This window comes from Helianthus annuus, chromosome 17, assembly GCF_002127325.2.
Source record: "Helianthus annuus cultivar XRQ/B chromosome 17, HanXRQr2.0-SUNRISE, whole genome shotgun sequence".
In the NCBI taxonomy this organism is placed as follows: domain Eukaryota; kingdom Viridiplantae; phylum Streptophyta; class Magnoliopsida; order Asterales; family Asteraceae; genus Helianthus; species Helianthus annuus.
The window spans coordinates 25,960,112-25,985,379 of NC_035449.2; the positions used below are offsets into that span (position 1 = coordinate 25,960,112).

Below are 25,268 nucleotides of genomic sequence, written 5' to 3' on the forward strand. Positions count from 1 at the left end.
TTTTAAACTTGCAGAGTAATTTTGATACACACTTTTAGAGTAATTATGATACTCTACAAAATTACCTTACAAGAAAATTATCTTACAAGATCAAAATTACGATACAAGATCATTTGTAGAAGAGAAAAATGCCCGGATAGTCCCTGTGGTTTGCTCCATTTTCACCTTTAGTCCCAAACTTTCTAAAATTACAGCTATAGTCCCCAACTTTTGTAATTTTGTTCACGGATAGTCTCTGACGCGGATAGGGGTTAGTTTTTTGTGTTAAGTGAATGTAAAATGACCTAATTACCCTTTATATAAAACAAAAATAGATTAAACACAATACGAAAATCAATTTAATATTTATTATTTCAAGTGGGCCCCACCCTAACCCCACTGATCTTCTTCATGATATCTCCCCACCACAATCCACCCACCCCGCCGTTCAGCCCTAACCTCTGCCGGCCTCCGCCATCCACCACCATGCCGACACCCCATGTCTCCTCCACACACCACCACTGCTAAAAACCCCACGATTCAACTTCATTCCGTCAACCACCACAACCTCCAAGACAACACCTCCTTCACCGCTACACGCACCATTCCGACCAACCATCTCCACTAACAACCACCACTACAACAACCCCCCATCGCCAATCATTGTTCACGTTCAAACCACCGTAATTGCACCAACAAACCACCACATCAAACCCCTAATTGCACCTGCAAACCACCGTAACAATCGCACAACCGATCTGAACACCCTAATTGCAGCAATTATGCGTAGGATTTTTCAAAAGATTGGTGAGTTGGTGAGTGGGGCAATGGATGGTGAGTTGGTGAGTTGTGTAGTAGCAGTTGCACCTGTGGTGGTTGATGTGGGTGCGTCTGTTAGAGCCAAGACTCCTGGTTCCGTTAGGCGAAGGTCTTTTAAGAGGACAAAACCAGATGTGGCTGCCTTCATAGGTGCATATCTAATATCTTCTAGAAACTTGATAAATTTCTCTTGGGCAGGGACAGCTCTAGCTGGGTTTGTCAAAATCTCAAATACCATCCACCTGTCAGATCCATAAATAACCAAATATAGTCAATTTTTAGTGTGCAGTTTTAAACATAAGCTTACCTTTCATCTATACGCACATTCACTCGGATTAAGTGGTGGTTGATTGGCTGAAGAGGCGAAGATTGGAGGCGGTAGGCGGTGGTGGTGGTGGTTCTCCGGTGGAGGGTAGTGGTGGGTGTAGTTGATGTTGGTGGGTATAGTGAACGAGAGAGAGAGAGAGAGAGAGATAGAGAGAGAGAGAGAGAGAGAGAGAGAAAGGAGGAATAGGTTTTTTTTTTTGAAAGGAGAGGAATAGGTTATAATAAACACGTAGGCCCCACCTGGATTAATATATTAATTAATAGGTTAGAACCCCGTGTATTAAACGGGTTAAATAAATGTAATTTATATACTAAATACTAAATCATAAAACAATATATCTTTAAAAGTCTTGTTTATTACACGGTTGAATAAATGTAATTTATATATTAAATTATAAAAAAGTTATATCCTTAAGAAACTCATGTATTATACAGGTTGAATAAATTTATATAAAATAAAAAATTAATAAACTTAATAAATAAACCGAAAGTTAATAACAAACCCGATCGTGAAATCAAAATGATGACCAGTTTGATCGGTTTAACGGTTTTAAATCAAGCTGTGAACACCCTTAGTAATAACTAATAGAGTTAATTTATGTTTCTTTTTGTAATGTAGTGTAGTTATTAAAATAACTTTTGAAAATGATGTAAAACCACAAAAGTTTGAAACATATATATATATATATTTTTTATTTCATGAAGATATATAACTTAATTAATTTTATTATATATCTAGAGTTTGAACCTAGGTTATTAAGGGGAGGTGTTATAATGTTGATGTAGCGAAAAATTGTCTTTTAGAAGGCATTAACCATTACGCATGGTCTAAGGGGCATTTTTCTGCACATCAACATCAGAACGTCCCTTCAAAAAAATGGGTAACAGGTAATGCCTCTTAATGGCCATTTCATTCAATACATTCCATTTTTTTCTCTTCTTTGGACATTATTTTAGAAATGCTCATTCCTCTTCATGTCCCTATAACGCTCAAAGGTGGCGCTGGGCGTTATCAAACTATTTCATGCCCTTATGACGCCCATTACGCATGGTCTTACTCATAGTGTTTTGGGATAAATATTTTTCTTTATTGAAATACTGATTTACAGCGACAATGATTTTAAATATGTTATTATTTTATTTCTTTATTATCGGACAGTTAAATTTGCCATTCAAAAATATATATATAATTTGTAACATCAATTATAATTGAGATAATAAACAACGATTATCCCAAATTTGTTTTTTCATCTCAGTTATCATACTCTTCTTCCAATCGATAGTTATCAATAAAGTAAAATTACTTTTAACATAACACTTTAAAAATATATTTATTTATAATATAAGATATTAAACTAAATAATATTTAGTAGGATGGTTATTTATAATTAATTAGAAGAGATTAAACTAAAATTATAATTATCTATAAGAGATGGCCTAATATGATAACAAGTGTCCTTAAAGAGATTTCTTTATTATATAGTATAGATTTTATTTTAATGACTTAATAGTTATTTTTTATATTAAGGGCATTATAGTCATTTTACACCAACTTAACTGATAAAACTAACCTCCATCCGTTTCAGGGACTATCCGGGAACGAAAATTGAAAAGTGGGGAACTATAGAGGTAATTTTAGAAAAGTTAGGGACTAAAGGTGAAAAAATGCCAAACCATAGGGACTATCCGGGCATTTAACTCTTTGTAAAATAATTATGATACTTTACAAGATCAAAATTACCCTACAAGAATATATTTTACAAAATTATCTTATAAGATCAAAATTACCCTACAAGATCATTTGTAGGATAATTTTGATAATTACTCTACGAGTAAATAATTACGAAAATACCACTGCGTTTTTTTACCTTTTCACTCTGTTCGTACATTTTGTATAATAACGACATTTGTATTTGATTTTTTTCTTTATAAAGTTTATTTGTTAATTATTAATTTGTGTCACCCGTGACCTAGTGGGCTCCTAGTGATTTCCATGCGCAAATTATTTTTTTATTGTATCGAAATCCTTTGATCTCCAACTCGCTTTTGAACAATGACTTAAATCTACCAAATTCAACTTTGTTTATAGTAAGGATGAACCGGACATTCACGTAGAGCAACAAGTAGATAAAAGAGTCGTTACATTTGGTCAAGCTCTTTAAGTAGACATGATTATCAAATTGGTTTTAGTACAGTCATCATTTTTAGAATAACAATCACTGCTTAACACGTCATTGTTCCCGCTGATAAGACTATGGGGTATGGGGCTTGGGTTGGGGCGTGAGTTGGGGGAAAACGCCCAAGCCACCAACCCGGGTGGGCTTGGGTTGGGGCGTGGCCCTTGGGGCTTGGGTTTCAAGCCGGGCGTGGGGCGGGGAAGCAAGCTGACATGGCGGGGTGTGAATGGCCAATTCAAACTAGCCGTTGGCCTAGCCGTTGTGGGCATGTTTTTAAATTTTTTTTCCTTTATAAATACGTTACCATATTTAACATTTTCCTCAAACAATATCAAACACATAAAACACAACCAGGTAACGTAACAGACGAAGATAAAGCGGCAAATGAATTTTTGATCAAGTCAAGGGATATACATCACAACCTTCGATCTGATTTAGTGGATCATGTTTCAACGATTCCTGGGTTCGAAACCGACGAAGACGACGAAGAATGATAGTTTTTTATTTTGATAATTATTTTGTATGTTTATTTTAATAATTATTTTGTATGTTTATGTAGTTTTTAATGGTTATAAATATTTATATATATATTAAAAAAATCTGATGTGGCTTGGCCACGCCAGCCAAGCCACGCCCACCATACCCCATCCAAAGTGGGTTTGTGAATTGAGTTTTGAAATTACACGTGTCAACCTATACCCCAAACCATGGTTGCAAAAGTCGCTAGGCGCTCCCTAGTCGGTAGACTGGGGAGTTGAGAGTACTCGGTCTAGGCGGAGAGTACTCGGGGAGTACTCGGACATGTAAAATTACAAAGAAATTACTTTTTGGAGATTAAATATATGTCAAATAACATAAATTTACTAATATTTATAACAAAATACGTGAAAATGATATTCATTCTTTAATATAATAGACATAGAAATTATGTTTTATTATTATTTAAGTCAAACTAGGCCCGAGTTGACCTACTAGATCCAATTTTGGCCGAGTTTGACCGCGTTTGACCGACTCCTAGTAATTAGGCGGAGTCGAAGAAAGTCGCCTCGGCAGCCTACCTTGTAGCGACTACTCGGGGAGTACTCGGCCTTGGAAACCTTGTTTTACAACCATGCCCCAAACCCTCGCCCCACCATACCCCACGGTCTAAGACGGACATCTGTTGAAATCTTTCTCCTTTTAGTTTAACGAGGAGGATAATTACCACTGAATCAACTAGACTCCGACATGTTATAGATCCACATCTGGTGAGACACAAACAATTGTATCTGATTACCATTATTATTTTTGAGTCTTTAGGTATCTCCTGAATTAGGCTTAACATCTGGGTTGGGCATATGCAAGTTGTGTTTACTGGGCCTAATCCAAGCCACATTCCCATTTCTATAGAATGGCACCCGGCCACTGGCCACCTGAGTTCGGCTAAACTTGAGCTGGACTCGTTAGAGCTCTATTTCAAAAGCTCGAACTTGGATCGTGAATAGTTGTCAATATTGAGTTGAGCTTGGGCAAGACTCATTTGATCAGAATTGTATATATAACAAATAGTATTATGTAACCATATTTAATAGATTAAACAAAAATCATATAAATAATAAGTTCGTTTAAGTATCATAGCTTAGTCAAGCTTGATATGTGAAGCTTAAGATTACTTATTAAATGAGTTCTGGCATATAAGCTTGTGCTCGGGCTTGGGCTTGCACATGTTTAGATTCCATCGACTTCGAGTTTTTAGTAAACCGGTCTCGAGTAGTTTACAAATGGCTCAACTTGTTTTCACCCCTGCGTTTGCTTCTCTCCCTCTTGCTTTTCATCCAACAACAATTTTTATCACTCCATTACAGTGTCCTAAAACTCTATTACTACTTAACCGTCAGAGATGGTCCTGAGGGTTCGACTTTAGAATCTTTCTAACGAGTTATCTCCATACTCCAACTTAACTCTAGGCTCAATAGTGTTAGATATGACACAACCTTACATGCAAGTTTGTAGGTTGATAACGTATCCTCTGGATTGGACATTTGGACATAACGTCTAGACTTGGGCCTAGATAAGTTCGGCCCAACGAGCTTATCAAACCCACATAAAACTTACTATATGCATGTATATTATATCATTTAAAAAGAGATCAACATATATATTTTTTTATGATATAGCATTTAAAAATAATTACGACTTTCTTGTATTAGACTATCGCACTTTATAAATTGGAGAGCTCCGTTGTCGCACTTCGACCAGACGAGACTATGTTGTCTTTATCAGGCCCACGCTGGCTTCAGAGTTTGGCTTGGGCGTTTTCTCGGGAAACCATACCGCTGGGTGTCACTTGACAGTTGTTGTGCCACCACAAGAGTAGAACTCTCTGGCATAACACACGATGGGACAAAAACCCGGGTGGGCTCAAGATAAAGCCTGACATCTCTGCAAGGAGGTTAGGCGCTATCTATCGTTGCCTAATCCTCCAAAGTAACACAAATAAGGATTAAACTTGGATCTCCATTGAAGAACCCAAACCCCTCTACCACTTTGCCACAAATGAGTTTACACATTGATTTCATCGTCGGAATCAAACCCACATAAAACTTATTATATGCATGTATATGATATATCACTTAAAATATATAACTTTACACATTGATTTGATCGTCGGAGAGTGGCTAGCGACTTATTATGATGAGGTAGCTGTATGTTGCAGCTTATATCCAACATTGTACCCATATTTATTATATCACTGTTTGTTTGTTTGTTTTTTTTTTTCAAAATGTATTAAACATAAATATAAAAAATCAACTAGTCAATAAGAATGTAGTTCTCATACAAACATCATGTATTTGGTGCAACTAGTACAAATCTACGAGGCTTTAGATAAATATTGGTTTGAATCGAAAAGTTTCATCGGATTCACATTTTATAGCAAATACACGTTTGTCATTACATATTCCCTTGAACCATTAAGTCCTATTAATGTACTGGTAAAGGTAACTTCAAGTTAACAAACTCTTCGCTTTTCAGATATCACATTTTTATCACGTAGGGGCACGACCAAAAAAAAAAAAAAAAATTGTCGTTAAAAAAGTAGACTTAATTGTTGATACACGAAAAAAGATGGTATATATGACTATATAAGGGGACTCTGGGTGGTTACATATTTTGTGCGTGATGAAAAGTTCCACGCATGGAACTTGGTGAAATTCCCACCGCCACCAACTATTCAACGAGTGATGGAATGTATTCGTGATAAAATCAACAAGTGATGGGCTTGTGCCATAAAAAAAGGTTGTGAGTGATAACCATTGCCACCAAAAAAGGTTGTGAGAGGAGGCGGGCTCGTCCGTTATAATATCACGGCCAGAACCCATCACGTGTTATATCCACCGCCTGCAACAAGTATCACGCGTTAATGTTCAACGAAATCAAATTTTCGTTATCTGTATCACGCGTTAATCATTTGTTTTGGGAGGGTATTTGTTGGTTGGGGGGAAATTGTTGGGTGTGGTGATGAGTGATGACGACCCCCACTAAAAAAGGTTGTGAGTGATGGAAAAATGGTCGATGACATGGCGAAACTTGATTGGTGCTTGTGAGTGATAAATTCTATCACTAGTGAACCACCCCCTCCCCTGAGTGATGGAAAAATGGTTGATGAGATGGCGGAACTTGATTAGATGTTGTGAGTGATGAGTGATGACCACCCCCACCCCCACCCCCACCCCCGTAAGGTGGATACAAGAAGATCAGATGGGACCAAAAAGTGACATAACCGAAACTAAAAGGACTAAAACGAAAACTAATCAATTCATCAACCAACTACCCACCTTCAACTCAACCTCTTCATCAAAACCGTTAACCTCATCACCAAAAACCGTTACACACTTCTTGTTTCAAAAACCGCAATTCTCCCTACACCATGGGTGGAAAAACCCAATTCTTCATCATTACCACCATACTCCTCGCCGCCATAGCCACCGGCTTCCTACCCATCATCATCAACTACCACCGCCACCACCACCACCCACCACCACCACTTGACCTCCCGTCAAACGCCGCCCAATTCCTCCGATCCAACGGCTTCACCTTCCTCGCCAACCTCATCCACATCTCCCCTAACCTCTTCCTCTCCACACCTGAATCCACCATCTTCGCCATCCCCGATTCCGCCATCTCAAACCTCTCAATCCCACCATACATGACCATCGAACTCATCACTTACCACATCTCACCCAACAAGTTCACCCTTCAAGACCTCTTTCAAAAACCCTTGAACACATGTTTCTCTACATTGTTCCAACAACAGAAGATCTCCATCACTAAAAAAGACGAAAAAAACCGCCTTCTTGAAATCAATAATGTCTTAATCACCATACCCGATATGTTTGTCGACCAATCGGTCGCCATTCATGGCGTTAGCGGCCCGTTCGCTTCGTTTAAACGTTTCCCAGAAATCAATGAGTTACCCATATGCACTATGATCAATCAAAGTCAAGTAACTAAAGTGGATTTCATAAAGATCAAGGCTGAATGGAAAATGGTGGTGAAATTCTTGAGTTTGAATGGGTTCACACCCTTTGCATTTTGGTTGTACAATGTGCTTGATGGGATTGTTAAAGATCACCCTGATTTGCATTCGATGACGATATTTGCGCCTCCGGTTATTGAAGTGATGGAGGTACCGGCACCTATGGTGCCTAAGTTCATGAGGGCTCATGTTGTGCCAAAGAAGTATTCTTTTAAACATTTGGTGTCTATGTCTCGAGGGGCGTCTATCGCGACATTGTGTCCTGGTAGAGAGATTGAGATTACTGGAACTGTTGTTAGTGTTTCGGATGAGTTGCTTTCGATCAACCGAGTAGAGGTAACGTCGCCAGATTTGTTGTCGTCGAGGAGTTTCGTTGTTCATGGGATAGCTCGAGCGTTTGCCATGGATGGGGATGCTAGATTGTCTACATAAATGTTAGTGTTTGTATAGTTTCTTAGAAGTTTTTGGAAGTGTTTTCTTTGAATCTTGATTTCCTATGTTCGTTCTCTTTTCAATTTGTGACAATATCCTAACTAGTTCTATACCCGTCCGGTAGACGGGTACTTTAACGTAGTAATATAGCAAAACCGACTTCCTCGAGTTATAAACTCCGCCAATGTAACGTTGTTTAAGTTAGTCGCTTGGTATAATCAATCTTTAACTCTAAAAAGCACATTATGTATAACAAAATATTGTAATTGTTAATCACCATGAGAACAAAAATTACATGTTTGGGCAGATGTATTAGTGAGACATCAAAGAGTGCCTCTAAAAATTAAATCATAGAAAAACTTTGTTTTTTTTTTTTTACTTATAATTTGTCAATCATGCTGCCATGTGATCACTGAACATGACAACATTGCAATATTTAAAGAATACCTCACAACTAAACCATCACAATTTCATAGAATACCTCACAATTTTGATCTTGAAGCATGTGTTGAAGTAATAGTGCCACTTGAGTTTTGGATGCATTGTTTGATGGATGTTACTGTTATTGTTTGACGAACTGCAAATTATACGAACACATAGGGAAGTTTTAATACATAAAACATCCAAAATCACATGTACAAACTAATTAAATTAAAATTAAAACCTTATTAATAACCAACTCCTTTATGCATATGATAGTTGTACCATTGGTTTTGAGAGTTTTTCAAAAAAAAAAAAAAAAAATGGATTTTTCCTTAATAATCCTAAAGTTTCAATCTTTGGCAAATTTAAGTCTAGAGTTTCATTCTTTCTTTGATAACTTAAACCCTTTGATTAGTTTGATTTTTCACTTATAATTCAAAAGTTTCTATCTTTTACAATTTAACCCCTTTTATTTTTTACTTTTAACCAAAATCTTTTCATCATTTGCAATTTAAGCCCAACACGTTTTAACTTTCAACTTTGGTCATTTATACTTTTCATCTTTCGCAAGTTTTCCGTTTAACGTTTCGTTCTAAAATTAATTAAAACCTTATTAATAAGCAACTACATATGGTAGTTGTACCATTGGCTTTGGGAGATTTAAAAAAATAGATTTTTTCCTTTCTAACCCTAAAGTTTCAATCTTTGGCCGTTTAAGTCTAAAATTTCATTCTTTGGTAATTTAAACCGTTTTATTAGTTTGATTTTTCATTTATAACTCAAAAGTTTCTATCTTTTGCAATTTAACACCTTTTATTTTTATTTTTTTTACTTTTAACCCAAAGCTTTTCATCATTTGTAATTTAACCCCAACACTTTTTAACTTTCAACTTTGGTCATTTATACTTTTCATCTTTCGCAAGTTTTCCGTTTAACGTTTCGTTCTAAATTTTCTGAGCTAACACGCCATAATGTGCGTGTGGCGTTCAACGTTTTTTCATCTATTTATCCCGTTTTACATGCCTGTTGTAGAACGTCTATTTTCCCCCATTTGATAAGACTGTCGCAACGCGCGGGTCAGAGATCAACTTAGTTATTCTTTTCTATGTTTTACACATAGGTTCGCAGTAATATAAGAAACATTTGACTTTCATCTAATATAATATATAACTAACGAATCCCCGCCGCATTGCGGCGGGTGATAATTCTAGTTATTATAAAAAGTAAACTACTTTTTGTCAAAAACTATTAGCGGATTTGACCCGTTAATCAATAGGCACGACCGTTTGATATGTTCGTTTGCGCTATTTAGCCAACGAAACACGTAGCAACGTACTTCACACGTAGTATACAACTACAATTCGATTAGGGTTTGGATTCTTAAAGTTGAAAAAGTGGATATTAAATAATTAACTCGTACGTACAACAGGGGTGTTGTTTTTGACCTTTGAGAAGTGTAATCGAGTCTATGACCAAGGTTCAACTTACTAAATTCAGCTAAGAGGCTCTTTGTGGGCACTCGTTGGTTCCTTGATCCATAAGGTCTAAAAAATTTAAAGGAATTTTGAAGGACGTATAGTCGAAACACCCTCCTTGACTATATAGTGTCGTTCATGTCCATGTTTACAGGTAGAGAAAAACGTGTTAGATGTTAATTTCTTCATAAATGCTACTTTACCTTGTATAATGTTCCATTCTAGAGCTAGTTGTTCGGCACCGGTTTTAACACCCCTAACGTTAAACTAGAAAACTCATCAGACTAAGTGTAATGGTTTGTTTTTTTTGTAGGTCCGGCTAGGGGAGGATCTAGTCGCCTAATCCTTGTGTACAAACCAAACCGGTTGTGCGGAATCCAACCGAGATGGCAAACCGAGATAGAGATAAGGAAACAAGAGATACAAGACACGGAGATTCAATGATTAACACCCTTGTATTAATACTTGAAAACAGTTACAAAGCAAGGTTTACAAATGCTCTCTGTAAACTCTCTCAGTTCTCTCTTATTCTCACACACTTGTGTCCTCTCTCTTATGTTTCTGTCTGTCTTGTGATCTATTTATACCCCCAGCTATGACGAAACAAGAGTAGGTCGGCGAAACACAAGCAATGCTCGACGAAACACAAAAGCAGATGACGAAACGGAATCAAGGTCGACGAAACAGACATGTTTCGTCGACATCCAACATGTTTCATCGACTTGGGCTTTGGCCCAAACAGTTTAGGCCCAAGTCTTGTTTCGCCGAGTTGCTTTTAGCCCAATGATATGTATCAGCCTACATTCGTTGTTGCACACGACGGAGGAATGTCGTGGCTCAAACCGAATCACGTTGAGTCGCGTCGACCCGAGTCGCGTCCACAAATCATGTATCAACAAACTCCCCCTTGGACGCTACTCGTGAGATTCGTCGTCCATGTCTTCTATGTCGGAGGATCTTCAAGGTCTTCACGTGTCGTAAGTAGAAAGTGTATCAACAAACTCCCCTTTTCATGTAGGAAGTGTGTTAACAAACTCCCCCTTAAGATAAGCTCTCCTTTGAGTTATGCTCGTGAATCTTTTGGTCTTCAACTTTTTAGATCCTTGTGGTGTTGATGATGGTCAGCGGCAACTCGATCATCTTTATCTTTTGAGTGCCTCCATGTCGTGTCTTTATTCCAAAGCTTGTCATAGAACATGTTCTCTTCGCCTTTAGCATCTGCACATGCAAGATATCTAAACGCGTAATGAGAAAAACTGCTTGGAATATAATTAACATAAACAAATGAAACACATGTGACCATTGTTCAATCAACTACCGTCCGACAGTTTGAAAGTTTATCAAATTTATCGATTTTAGTTTTTAACTTTCAAAACTTGCAAATTTCGACCGTTTATGAAGATTTAGTCGATTTGGTTTTCAATCAGGTTTCAGGTAACGAAGACTCGAGCTCCAACATCGTACAATCGAAAATAAGATAGAAATAAAATCTTTTTGGATTTTATAAAGTTTATATTAAAACACACCTAAAATCTTTTTGGTATTTTCATTTTTTAAATGTAAAGACGGAAAGCAATAAATAAATATATACAAAGATGCAGAAACTGAAAGCAGTAAATAAATATTTACAGACATTCTTTTTGTGAGTTTCGAGGGTAAGAGAATCATATCAGTGTACGGTCACGTCAAAACGCTCTTTTTGTTCAATTAGTTAACATTTAGATAAGCATCCTATAACAATTATCGGTATTGTTGTCCACATAAGCTCAACTTATCAGATGTAATCATGGCGAGGGGATACGATTAGTGTATGATTTATACTTACCGACCGGTGTTCATCCACATCACGACACATTCCCGTATCAAGGTATGCACGAGGGTTCATCTTACCGGTGAGTATACCGACTATCATCTGTTTGACCGTATATGATGTGAGAAACTCACTTATTTTGATTTGAAAACAAGCCCTATGTGATAGAATCACTTATTGATGAGGAACTTGATTTTCATATGCATGAGGGCACAGGAGCAAATCCGTGAACAGGTCAGTACTTTCGTACAGCAGATAGACGAACTTGACTCCCGGATAAATGTGATATGTTATCACTTATTTGATTGGACATGTGATTGTTGATCACTTATTGAGGTCGAATGCAATATATACACATATGTATAGTATCATGGAAGATCTAGACTTGCGTCCCCGTTATTTTTCGGTAAAAGATACAACCATGATACCCAGATGATAAGCAGCATAAAGGCCGAATATCTCAGAACCTCGGCAATCTCTCAAACGAAATTTCGGTACTAAGACCATATGCCAATGAATGGTTCCCACCTGATCTTCAGTCGATTTAAGTTTATGTCACCCTGCACACTTTAAAATGATTGTGAGCCTACCGATACATCTTATATAGAGTTGCTTATCATTTTTTTTAGTTTAGGTTTAAAGAGGTTTGGACAGACCACTGATGTACTATCATTTTCTCTTTTGCTCACCAGGAAACTCATTTTTGTTTTTCTATTGTTTTTGTGTTTTTGAAATTTTTCGATGTTTTTAGATTTTCAAATTTGGATTTACTCCCCCTAAAATCAACAAACTAAGATAAATTTAAAACACAAAGGTATTTACAAAAATGATTTTCTGATGTTGGTTTTACTCTTGCTTGACCTTAATGCCGTTTACCAATAACAAAAAGTCAAATCTTGAGTTGTCAAATGCTTTGGTAAAAAGGTCGGCACGTTGGTCATCGGTGTGGACCTTAACAACATCGATTAGCCTTTTATCAAAGCAATCACGTATGAAGTGATATTTGATTTCGATGTGTTTGGTCTTTGAATGCTGCACAGGATTTCTAGTGATCTGTAAGGCAGCAGAATTATCAACATAAATAGGAGTAGTTAGGAATTCAAAACCGTAGTCGCGCAATTGTTGTTGGATCCACAGGACTTGGGAGCAACAACTTGAGGCAGCAATGTATCCAGCTTCGCATGTTGATGTAGCTACACACGTCTGCTTCTTGCACTGCCATGTGACTAGGCGATTTCCCAAAAACTGACATCCAGCCGTTGTGGATTTGCCGTCGATTTTGCATCCGCCAAAATCAGAATCACTGAAAGCGATCAAATCAAAGTTATTATCCCTAGGGTACCATAGACCGGTGTCAGGGCAACCCTTCAAATAACGAAAAATCCTTTTTACAGCTGCAAGATGTGAGGCCATCGGGTTGACTTGATATCTGGCAAGCAGGCACGTTGGGTACATTATATATGGTCTTGATGCTGTGAGGTACATAAGAGATCCGATCATCGCGCGATAGTATGAGGGGCTAACAGCTTCACCCTTCAAGTCTGGATTAATTCCGTAATTTTGCTGCAATGGGGTACCGATGGGCGTTGCATCAGACATCTGGAACCGGCTCAAGATGTCACCAACATATTTAGTCTAATGGATGAATATCCCAGACTCAGTTTGTTGCACTTGTAGGCCCAAAAAGAAAGTCATTTCCCCCATAGCACTCATCTCGAATTTATCCTGCATAATACGCTCGAAATTCCTACACAAAACATCATTAGTAGAACCAAATATAATATCATCAACGTATACCTGTACCAGTAGAAGATCTCCATCTTGATCTTTGATGAAAAGAGTACAATCGATAAGACCTCTGCGAAATCCATTCTCCAGCAGATAATTAGATAAGGTTGCATACCAAGCTCGCGGTGCTTGATGTAGACCATAGAGAGCTTTGTTGAGCAACCAAACCCGATCGGGATGGATAGGATCTTCAAAACCTAGAGGCTGTTCAACGTACACCTCTTCTTCAACCACACCATGTAAGAATGCACTTTTGACGTCCATCTGGTAAACTTTGAATCCTTTGAATGAGGCATAAGCCAGAAAGATCCGAATAACTTCCAGACATGCAACAGGTGCATAAACTTCGTTGTAGTCGATCCCTTCAATCTGACGAAAACCTTGAACGACTAATCTTGCTTTGTTCCGAATAACGACTCCACGGTCATCCTTTTTGCATTTGAAAACCCAACGGGTACCAATCTTCTTGTAACCAGCAGGTTTCTCTACGAGTTTCCAGACACCAAGCTTCTGGAATTGTTGCAGTTCTTCCTGGATTGCTTCAACCCAAGAGTTATCTTTCAAAGCTTCTTACCAAGTTATTGGCTCTTCCTGTGAGACATAACACGCGAAAGACCAATCGTTTTGTTGACCAGATTCTCGAATAGCTGCATACAAGCCTGCATTGTTGTTGTTTCGCAACATGTTTCTTGTTTAAACGCCACTCTGCACATTTCCGATGATGTTTTGTTGAGGATGGGTATTGTGAATCCTTGTTTCTGGATTATCTTGAACTGGAATATTTGTACCCAGATTGTTGAGATTGAGATCAACAACCAATTCAATACCCGGAATTGACGAAGAGGATGATGCAGTAGCTTCAGCTGTTCTAGGGGCGTCCACTGGAGGTGTACCCTCTGAAGTACCATGAACTGCTGTTGTTGGAGCTTCTTGATCTGCATCGAGAAATTCTTCATCCTCTGAAGATTCGTTCAATTTGGTAGCATCGTGAAAATCCTCATTGTCAAGAGCATTATTGTTCACTGAAGATGGTTCTTGATTGACAATAATTGGACGAACCAATGGTGAATCTGTTGCGTTGTCACTCTCAAAAAAACATCCTTGCTGCAGCATTTTCTTCAACTGCTTCAACATTGATCGAATTGAAAAAGTCATCGTACTCAAACATCCAAGGCTGACCAGGACATTTGACTGGCAATGTGTGCCTTTGTACTCTGACCTCAGACCATTCCTTGACCCTTTTAGTCTCTAGTTTCCAGACTCTTAAGTTCGGGGTGGCATACCCAAGAAAGTATCCCTCAATTGTTTTTGCCCCAAACTTTCCATTAGGATCGGTTATTGTGCACGGAGCTCCAAACGGTTCAAGGTATGACAAATCTGGTTTCCGTTTGTTAAGAAGCTCAAAGCAGGTCTTGTTGTGCCTTTTGACTGTAAGGACTCGGTTCAACGTGTAACATGCAGAGGCCACAGCTTCAGTCCAGAAGGGAATCGGCAATTGTGACTCTACTAACATCGTCCTAGCAGTCTCGATCAATGTACGGTTCTTACGTTCAGCGACGCCATTCTGTTGAGGAGTGTAAGCTGCACTAAATTCGTGAAGAATACCCTTTGAGGTGCAAAACTCCGCCATGGCATGATTTTTAAATTCAGTACCATTGTCGCTGCGTATCCGTCTAACTTTCAACTTATACAAATTCTCAATCTGAATGATCAAGTTTTTGATAATACCGAAAGTTTCACTCTTGTGTGCCATGAACGCCACCCAAGAAAATCTTGAATAATCATCAGTTATCACGAGACAATATTGATCATTCCAAATGCTTTTATGCTTGGCAGGACCGAACAAATCCATGTGCAAACGTTCAAGCTGAACGGCCACCGTGTTGATTTTCTTAGTCGGGTGTCGCTTCTTCGTTTGTTTTCCTTTCTGGCACGAAACACAGACGTCTTGAAGATGGAAGTTTTTAAGAGGAACACCATTCACTAATTCATTTGACACCAAATGATTCATTTTGCGTAAGTGAATGTGACCCATTCGCCTGTGCCAAGAGATTGAGTCTTTTTCCGTGGCTTTGGAAACGAAACAGGTTGCTTATGCAGACGTTGTAATAGCTTGGCTCATATCAAGGACATACAAATCATTTATCCTTGGAGCTGATAAGAGAATCCATTCTTTTGGAATTTTGAAGCCGGGTTTCAGCACATAACATCCATTTGCATCAAAGTGTACTGAAAACTGTTTATCACAGATTTGTGAAACGCTGAGAAGATTGTGATCAAGTTGTTGTACAAAGTTGATCTTGTCAAAGCTTACAACCCCGTTGGTTATCATTCCTTCACCAGTAATATATCCTCCTTTATCTCCAGCAAAAGCAACATAACCTCCTCTAATAGATTTGACGTCGTAGAGAAGCTTTATGTCGCCTGACATGTGCCTGGATGCCCCACTATCAACAATCCAATGACTACTGATAGTTCCTCCTGGAACACCCTGCACATGAACTCACTTGATTAGTTGGAGATGGGGACCCAAGCCATTGTGGTCTTGGGTCTTCCATTTTCATCAACAATAATAACTTCCACTTTTTGATGGTTAGGAAATTGTGATGGTCCCCCTGAATTTGTGGTCATTTTAGGTTTCCATGTCTGTTGAGTTTTACCAGTTTGATTGTTTGAAAACTTAACTTCGTGATTGTTTGAAGTTTTTGAAAACTTTGAACTTTCTGGTTTAACTGAAACAGATTGTTTTTGAACCACATCAGTTTTAAGTGCTTTCTCAATCACCTTGACTTGTTGGCGTTTATGTTTCTTTTCCCTTTCTCTTACAAGGCGGGGATCTTGTTTTAAGGAAACAGATCGCCTTTGGTAATTTTGTACACGGGGATCATCAACTTTAGCTTTCAACTTATGAAGATATGGACAATTTCGAATGATATGCCCAATTTCACCACATTCAAAACATGATCTTCGTTCAACAAACCCCGAAGTAACATGTGATTGTCTTGTTGATGATGAACTTTGTGATCCCGAGGTACTTGGTTTTGAACTGTTTGGCTCATTTCTTTCCAACACTTTTGCTTCCTTAACAAAATCTAAGTTAGATTTGTTCTCAAAAGTTTCAATTTTGTCCGTTCCCTTTGATTTCACAAAGTTCACCTTCTTGTCCCTTTTCTGATTCTGTTTCTTTTGACCTTGAGTCGTTGATTTACCTTTTGGTTTGGTATGATTTTGCTGCTTTTTCATTGTCGGTAATTTCTGATTGCCATATTGTTTTCGGACTTCGGCTTTTGGGATAGGAGGGCACTGTGTTACCACAACGTGTGATCCTGTCTTTCCCAAGAACTTACTTGTCGAATTTTCAAAAACTTTACCGCTTAAAGATTGATTTACATTCTTAATTGGAAAATCTTTATCAGAATAAATTTTATCATCACTAACAAGAGTGTACAGCAAATTCACACTCTCAGACTCTTTTGCAGACGTGGACTCGGTTGAGATAGTCTTAGCGGGTTTCACGGAAGGATCACACAGAATATGATTCTCAAGAGGTATGTCCTCTTCTTTGATTACCGCATCAGACTTTGCTGAATCAGTATCATCAGATTCATCATCAGAAGAATCAGCATCCTCAACTACAACTGGAGGATCCTGATTCGGTTCAGCAGAAGACACACAGGTATCTGCTGACACATCCGAATCTGATGATACTTCCTTCTTGTATCCAAGTCCGGTCGCAAATTCCTCAATGTCTAAAGGAACAGATGGCTCAAAGTAAGTTCTATCCTCCTCATCAGGCATGGCATCATAATTGTGTCTAACAGGTGGTGGACATTTCTTACATCCAATGCATGCGACATCCTTTTTCTCTTTCTGAACATCAATGATGTGATCTAACACATAGCTAGAGCTTAAATAACTGTCTAACTTTAGCTGGATCGCCTCACTTTCAGTTTTAACACAAGCCATCTCTTTTTGCATTATCTCAAGGCGATTGATATACAAATTTATGTCAGTTTGTTTTCTTGAAACCATTTTCGTCAGCTCAGTTTTATCTTTCTTTAATTTTTCAATCACTGATTTAAATTCTTTTTCATGGTTTTCATAAAACATGTTGGCTTCTGTGCATTTAGAAAGATCTACTGTCAACTTTTGGTTGTGGATGAATGTCACATCATACTTGTTTTGCAAAGCCTCATGTTTGCTTTGCAAGTCACACCACTTAGCATTCAATGAAACATGTTTGTCTTGCAAGTCAAACAAATTAGCTTTTAAAGCCTCATGTTTGCCTTGCAACTCAGACATATTTGCATCCAAATCAGCACATTTAACAATTAAGCTAGCACAATTATCACAATCAACAACAGTAGGTTCATCGACACATACCTGACTTGATGAACTGTCGACATTAGCCATAAAGGCTGAATGGAGAGAAGAAGAAGAATAAGCAGCTTGATCCACCAATATAGATCTCCTATGATTTCCTGCTGCAGCTTCTCCCAATAGCTCATCAACATCTGCATCGACTGACACACTTGACGTGTCATCCAACTGATTATCACCTGAGTTTGAGGATTCTTCATCCGAGCTTCTACTGTAACCGGAACTGTCTTCGTCTTTAGAAGATTCATCACCATTGGTGGAAGATTCTCCACCACTAGCGTGTTTAAGATCCTTGACAACTTCAGCAAAACACGCTGTTCCATCTGGAGTATCATTTCCCAACTGAATCGACCAATCACAACCTTCATCTACTTGTACCACAAGAGCCTGGTTGGCATTTGATGGTCCCGCTTGACTTGGGTTGTTGACAGGTATCAACGTACGCTCGTTATTCCTGTTCTGATTCTGTTGGTTGCCTTGATTCCTGAACGGATTCTAGTTCCCATGCTGAGCTGGCTTTGTACATTCTCTCTTGTAGTGACCCCGTTCACCACAGTTGAAGCACTTGACAGCCTGTTTATCGAACCCATACTTGGTGTCTTTCTTGCTTTCCAAGCTGGTTCTGCCAGTTCTCCCCATGAAATCCTTTGCTCGCCTTACAGCACTTGCGAAAGCCCATTTGATGTCCATCAAATCCATCTCCTCTTTATCAATCTGCTGATAATCTTCCTGTGTCAGATTGATGTTTCCGATCTGACCTTCTACTAACCTATAATACGCGCTCACCAAGGTGTTCAGTAGCTCCATATGTTCTTTAGCTACTTCAACACTTACTTTTGAAAAGCTTGAAGTGTCGAGCCGTACTGTATTTGACTTTGATGGCTGACCAGCAGAGGATGTGCTTCCATAACAAGCTTGTTGTTGAACAGGAAGTGGATTCCCATATAGATCAGTTGCTACGGTAGATGGCCGATAGACTTGTTGTTGTGGAGCTGGCGGTAGAGGATTTCCATACGAGTCTGTTGTTGGAGCTGGCTTTACAGGAACCTGTATCGGATTGCCATATAAATCTGTACTTGTGACAAACGCCGTTTGAAGTGGAGCATATGAAACGGGTCTTGCAGAAGAAGTACTGGAAGTTCCATAATACATATCAGGATTATGTGGTACTGGAACCCTTTTCGCCTTTAGGGTTTCTTCCTGATCTTTGTTTTCCAACTGAACAAAGTCATTAATGTTTGTCGTAGCTAACACTCCATTATATTTCAGGATTTCCAAGAAGCTATTCCATTGAGGTGGCAATGCATCTGCAAACTTTGTGACTACCTTAGCTGGAGTTGTCACTACCCCATAGTTACCCAATTCAGTAAGCAAGTGATAGAACCGACTAGTCAAATCTCCCAAGGATTCCTTTTCCATGCACGTGAAGCCATCAAACTCTTTCTTGAGTAAGTCGTGCCGCAATTGGCGAGTCGCTTCATTTCCCACCCCTCTCGTCTTCAACGCATCCCATAATCGCTTTGTCGTTTTGAAGCTGACAAATTGATGATAGATATCTTTGCTCAACGCCTGAGTGAGAATGGCATATGCCTTCTTTTCTAAATCATATGCCTTTTTCTGATCTTTCGAAAGATCGGCAAACGTGGCGGCGGTTGAAGCGGCAACCTCGAGAGTTTGATCAAAATCTGTGGTAAAACGTAACCACAATTCCGTGTTTTGCCCAAGGACGTATGTATGGAATCTATCAACCCATCCAGGATATTCGTTTATGTGCATCAATTTCGGTGGGCGATTTAAACTTCCGGTCTCGCTCTCGCTTAAGAGAATGCTTTGAATACTTGGAGTTTGATTCGACACAAATGCCCATTGACCGGTCGAAATTGGATTAGCTTGTGAAGATATCGGTGCGGGAGATTCGGCCCACGAAGGTGACAAACCCGTACTTCTATACTTGCTTTCTGCCGTAGACGGATTACCCCACCAATCCGGGTTCATTTTAATTACTTAAGACTGAATACCCGATAAAATCACTTGAAACGGGCAATTAAAATACTTTTACAACTCCTCTGTTAAAAATTGACAACACTCACGATGAAACAAATTCCACGAAACAGACTTTGATTCGTCGACGAAACAGAAATGCCGACGAGACTGATTCAGCGACGAATTAGATTTGTTTTGAAACCGACGAAACACCTCTAAACAATATCCGACGAAACTGAATTGGCGACGAAATATAATTGCTCCTTTTTGGGCTCCCCAATCGACGAAACCAGCCCAACTGCAAATTAAAGCCCAATGTATGACAAAACAGATTGAGGCCCAAGGTATGATGAAACAGATATATGACGAATCAGTAGTCTGTTTCGTCGTTGATAGTTTGGCGAAACAAAAGTATGTTTCGTCGAGATCTGATTCAGAAAGGTTGGTGTCAGTAGGTAAACTTTTCAACTTAACCTTATCTTACTGACACAGCAGACACAACTTTCGGCTACACACCAAGCCCAACTTACCAACCAGTAAGGTGATGTAATATTTTAATCAAATTACAATTTTCCAGACACAAACAACTTTCACACTTTCTTTGACCAAGATCAAAAAGTTGAAAATACCAAGAACAATTTGAAGATGTGAAGAACACAATGAGTTTTCCGGTAAAAATATGAGTTTTCCGGTGAACCGTAAATTTCCGAACACAAATTCTTGCTTGAAACTTCACTAAAAACCAATTTTTAACATGTGAAAATGAGAAATAAAAGGTTTTTAAAAGAACTTTCAGCCAAGTATGTAGATTTTTCAAGATTTCAAGCAGATTTTCCAAGAAAAACACACACTTCAAACACCCGGAAAACACCCGAAACCACTCGGTTTTAACTAGGAGAAGAGCCAAGGCTCTGATACCACTTGTAGGTCCGGCTAGGGGAGGAACTAGTCGCCTAATCCTTGTGTACAAACCAAACCGGTTGTGCGGAATCCAACCGAGATGGCAAACCGAGATAGAGATAAGGAAACAAGAGATACAAGACACAGAGATTCAATGATTAACACCCTTGTATTAATACTTGAAAACAGTTACAAAGCAAGGTTTACAAATGCTCTCTGTAAACTCTCTCAGTTCTCTCTTGTTCTCACACACTTGTGTCCTCTCTCTTATGTTTCTGTCTGTCTTGTGATCTATTTATACCACCAGCTATGACGAAACAAGAGTAGGTCGGCGAAACACAAGCAATGCTCGACGAAACACAGAAGCAGATGACGAAACGGAATCAAGGTCGATGAAACAGACATGTTTCGTCGACTTGGGCTTTGGCCCAAACAGTTTAGGCCCAAGTCTTGTTTCGCCGAGTTGCTTTTAGCCCAATGATATGTATCGGCCTACATTCGTTGTTGCACACGACAGAGGAATGTCGTGGCTCAAACCGAATCACGTTGAGTCGCGTCGAACCGAGTAGCGTCCACAAATCATGTATCAACATTTTTAACTCTCGCGTCATAAAACGGCTGGCAAATCACTTAATCACTCTGTTTTAAAATATTTAAGTGCACCGTATTGATTTCACCGGTTTTAATCACACCCAATCATTTTTTAATCATTACTTTTTTATTGAAATCATATATAAATCTTATTATTATTTTAAATTAACTTAGACAAATAAAATGAAAAAAAATCCATTAATTGTTTTAAAAAAATGTACAATTGAATTTAAAATCTAAAAAAATGCACAATAAAAATTAAGTTACAAACCAAAAGATAAAAGATAAAATAAAATAATTAAACATATGAAAAGGCTTTAAAAAACCACTATTCGTCTTCGTCGTTGTCCTCCTCCATTTCGCGTAGGATGCGCCGCGTTATATATTTTTCCAAATTCGATATACCATCCGTGTTAAACCCCTGAACCGTGAGCCTAAAGGCATTGGTTTTCGTTCCCTAAGGTCTAATAATCTTTCCAAATTCGATATACCATCCGTGTTAAACCCCTGAACCGTGAGCCTAAAGGCATTGGTTTTCGTTCCCTAAGGTCTAATAATCTTTTATTTTCCAATCGAGACTCTCGTTTTGCCCTTTGATTTCGTAATTGGTTGAAGATGGACCGCCACCTTTTTATGATCTTGACGTGTTTATATTTATATTGGTGATGTGTGAGTGATGTGACATGCTTTCTTGACTTGCCCTTATATGATATTTATGTGTTAATATTTGTTTAAGTACGATATGTGTGTATTGGGTGTAAGGTTGAGTCTTTTGACTTTGAATAAACATACGGAGAGGTGGTTCGGATTCAAAACTAGGGTGATAATACCACATAGCTACTAGTTGTGGAGTGAATAGGTTGGGCGGATTTTGACTTTGGGTGTTTTTCGTGGTGTCCATATGGTGGATTTTTTATGGTAAGGGTTGTTCAAGTCAACTCGAAACCAATAACTCAAGATTTTTAATGACATGTTTTATGAATTATAACCAAGAATGGTTAAGAATTAGAGAGTTTAAAGAGAGGTGGGAAAAAAGTTTGCAGCTAAATATGTATATATAGTCTAAAACGGCGTCATCTAAAATAGAAATATTAATGTTGGAGCGGGGCGCATATCACATCAACCTTCCTCTTCATGCAGGTTAGACCACACCCCCTCTCACAACCGGATAACGCCTCGTGGGGTGGTGTTTGACGCACTTTCCCCGATGACGTTGAAAGGGTGTTACTCGGTTACAGTAAGTCTTAGATACAAAAAATTGCTGATAGTAAAAGTAAAAAGTTGATTGATGAGTTCCCGAACCGGAGTTCGAAGATGAGAAGTATCATATGGAACAAATTCCTATAACTCTTGGTGAGTATGCTGCAACTAAACGAAAAGATAAGAAACCTTCCCAAAATGTGTTTCCACAGCCGATTCAACCATTACGTGTTTGTACGTGTCATGCTTACCACTAGAGAAAAAATTATTAGCTGTTAATTTGGAGTAAAACACAATATAAATGTATTTTTGTTTCTTTACAACTATTTTTCTTTCTATGTTCTCCCTTTTTCATTCTTTATCTTTTAATTACTTTCTAATTGTTTTAACAAAATCAGTGTATAATTAAATTTATCTTTTATCTTTAACAACAGAAATCTAAAAGTTTAATTCGATATCTTCAGGCAAAGTATTGTAAAATCTGGTTCACGAACCTTTTACGTCCTTTATTTCTTTTCACTCTGAACTTCCTTTGTCCTAATTAGTTGGCTCATTACTTTCATTCAACTTAAAATAACGAGAACATGATTTGGTGTAGGTGATTCTTCAAGGAGAATTGAAAACAAGTAAATAACAATAAGGTTACAAATGAAACATTTAAAAGGAGAGGAGAAAAGAATTTATTAATTACCTCTTTTACCTTGTCCTTCTTATTCATGGTTAGTTGTGAATATTAAACCTGACGTACTCGTTTATTATGCTTAACTTAAACTTCGAGGATGGGATTTCCTTGCTTATAAAAGTTGGAATTTATAACATGTAGTTTCCTTTTCAATTCCTTGAATAATTAAGAGTACATAATATACATACATTGTACATTACATAAGTATTACTTCTGCTCTTTCTCAAATTAAGCAGTGGGGTAGGAAGCCTGCATGGCAATGCCACAAAGACCTTCTTTAGCCTCAACATCTCTTTGCATCATGATGTACCCCTCTTGACCCCAACTTGTTCCCCATGAGTTCTTCACCAACCAATACATAGTCCCGTCATCGCTAGTCCCATAACCAACCGCAGTAACACCATGGTCCAGTTCCGTGCCACAGTCTCCTGTAAACACACCACTGGAGTAGAACTGGAAGTCTGACCCACTAGCATCAATAGCAACTGAGACGGGCTGACTGGCCACAGCTTTTAACAGCGCACTTTCGCTGTTGGCAGGAACATCTTCGTGACCAGTAATTGCTGCGGCATGGTTAGATGCCTCGTTGCTGTTGCAGGTGCCATCAACACCTTTGTACGGGTAGTTGGTCTCCGTAGTGAGGCCTTTATTGTTTACGATAAAATCAAAGGCATTGTCCATAAGACCACCCTCGCATCCCTGATCTACACCGCTAGTGTCACAGTCCACGAGCTCTTGTTCAGATAGAGACACCAGTTTACCTGTTTTCAGTTGGGTTATTCCTTCCATAGCTGCCACAGCCGAAAACGCCCAGCAACACCCTACGTATCATCATGAATATTGATGTCAGAAGCATGAGATGTGGTTCTGTTAATAACAACCTCATGATCCTAGTACTTGGACCATGTCAGATTTGTAAAAATTCCCAAAATAATTTCAGCTTACCACATTGGCCTTGGTCTTTAACAGGCGTCACTGCACCTTTCTTTCTCCAATCCATCGATGATGGAACCGCTGTAACATTTTCATACCTGAAAGCAGAGGTTGAAGGGGAGCATTCATGTGCCTTGAATCTGTTCCTAGCTGTTCTGAACTCTTCATTGGTAAGGTCCGCAAACTCGTTGACTGCTAGTTTGTAACCTTTGTTCATCGCGTTGTTGAATGACTGTATGTACTGGACGTTGTCATGGAAAATCTTTGAACGTCGTTCCTTCTCAGCAGCATCCTTGTATGTGCGTCCATAGCGAGCCATCCATTGCTCGTGGCTTTCATAGCTGGAGTTTTCGGAGAGCAAGCGCGACGCAACATGTGAAAGCAAAGAAGCCGAGAAGAGGAGCAAAAGCAAACAAGCCAAGGAAGTGCGGTTTCTGGATGACATAGTGCAGCTAGTAGTTATAAGAGAGAGCTTAAAGAAACGAGTTGGATTGAACTCTAGTATACCCTGGGCTTGGCTTTATATAGAAATAGGGGTTGGCCCTTTTTGTAAACAAAACGGAAGTACGTGAAAGACAAGATGGCCTGATTTTGAAATATAAATTAATGTGAGCTAGTAACGTACTCTGTATGTTGTTTAGAATGATGATTAGTTTCTAATCAATCTAAGCAACTTTGGTTTTTCTAATTTGGACCGTATTGCTCTATTTTAAATATGTTGTGTTGTGCACTCTTTTGTTTTATTCACATGTACATAGAATCTATGTTAACTTAAAAAAATATACTCTTGACATTGTTTTTTGCATGTATAAGCTGTTTCCTCTAAATCAAAATTAAGTATGGTTTATACGCA

The 25,268-nt window shown here is 38.5% G+C and overlaps 2 protein-coding genes and 1 long non-coding RNA gene across 3 annotated transcripts; 1 reads left to right on the forward strand and 2 right to left on the reverse strand.

The window, feature by feature from the left end:
- Positions 1-903: 903 nt before the first annotated feature.
- On the reverse strand, positions 904-1,294 carry LOC118489148. Its single transcript, XR_004886443.1, has 2 exons — positions 1,123-1,294; positions 904-1,040 (listed from the first exon to the last, which is right to left on the reverse strand). It is a non-coding gene; the product is annotated as an uncharacterized LOC118489148 (long non-coding RNA).
- A 5,789-nt stretch (positions 1,295-7,083) lies between these two features.
- On the forward strand, positions 7,084-8,422 carry LOC110921658 (fasciclin-like arabinogalactan protein 21). Its single transcript, XM_022166005.1, has one exon. The coding sequence runs from the start codon at positions 7,210-7,212 to the stop codon at positions 8,248-8,250; it is 1,041 nt and encodes a 346-aa protein (XP_022021697.1). The 5' UTR covers positions 7,084-7,209; the 3' UTR covers positions 8,251-8,422.
- Positions 8,423-23,603: 15,181 nt separating this feature from the next.
- LOC110922230 (senescence-specific cysteine protease SAG39) lies at positions 23,604-24,887 on the reverse strand. The gene is made up of 2 exons (XM_022166540.2): positions 24,428-24,887; positions 23,604-24,303 (listed from the first exon to the last, which is right to left on the reverse strand). Exons 1-2 carry the CDS (start codon positions 24,858-24,860, stop codon positions 23,711-23,713), a joined length of 1,026 nt encoding a protein of 341 aa, XP_022022232.1. The 5' UTR covers positions 24,861-24,887; the 3' UTR covers positions 23,604-23,710.
- Positions 24,888-25,268: the final 381 nt, after the last annotated feature.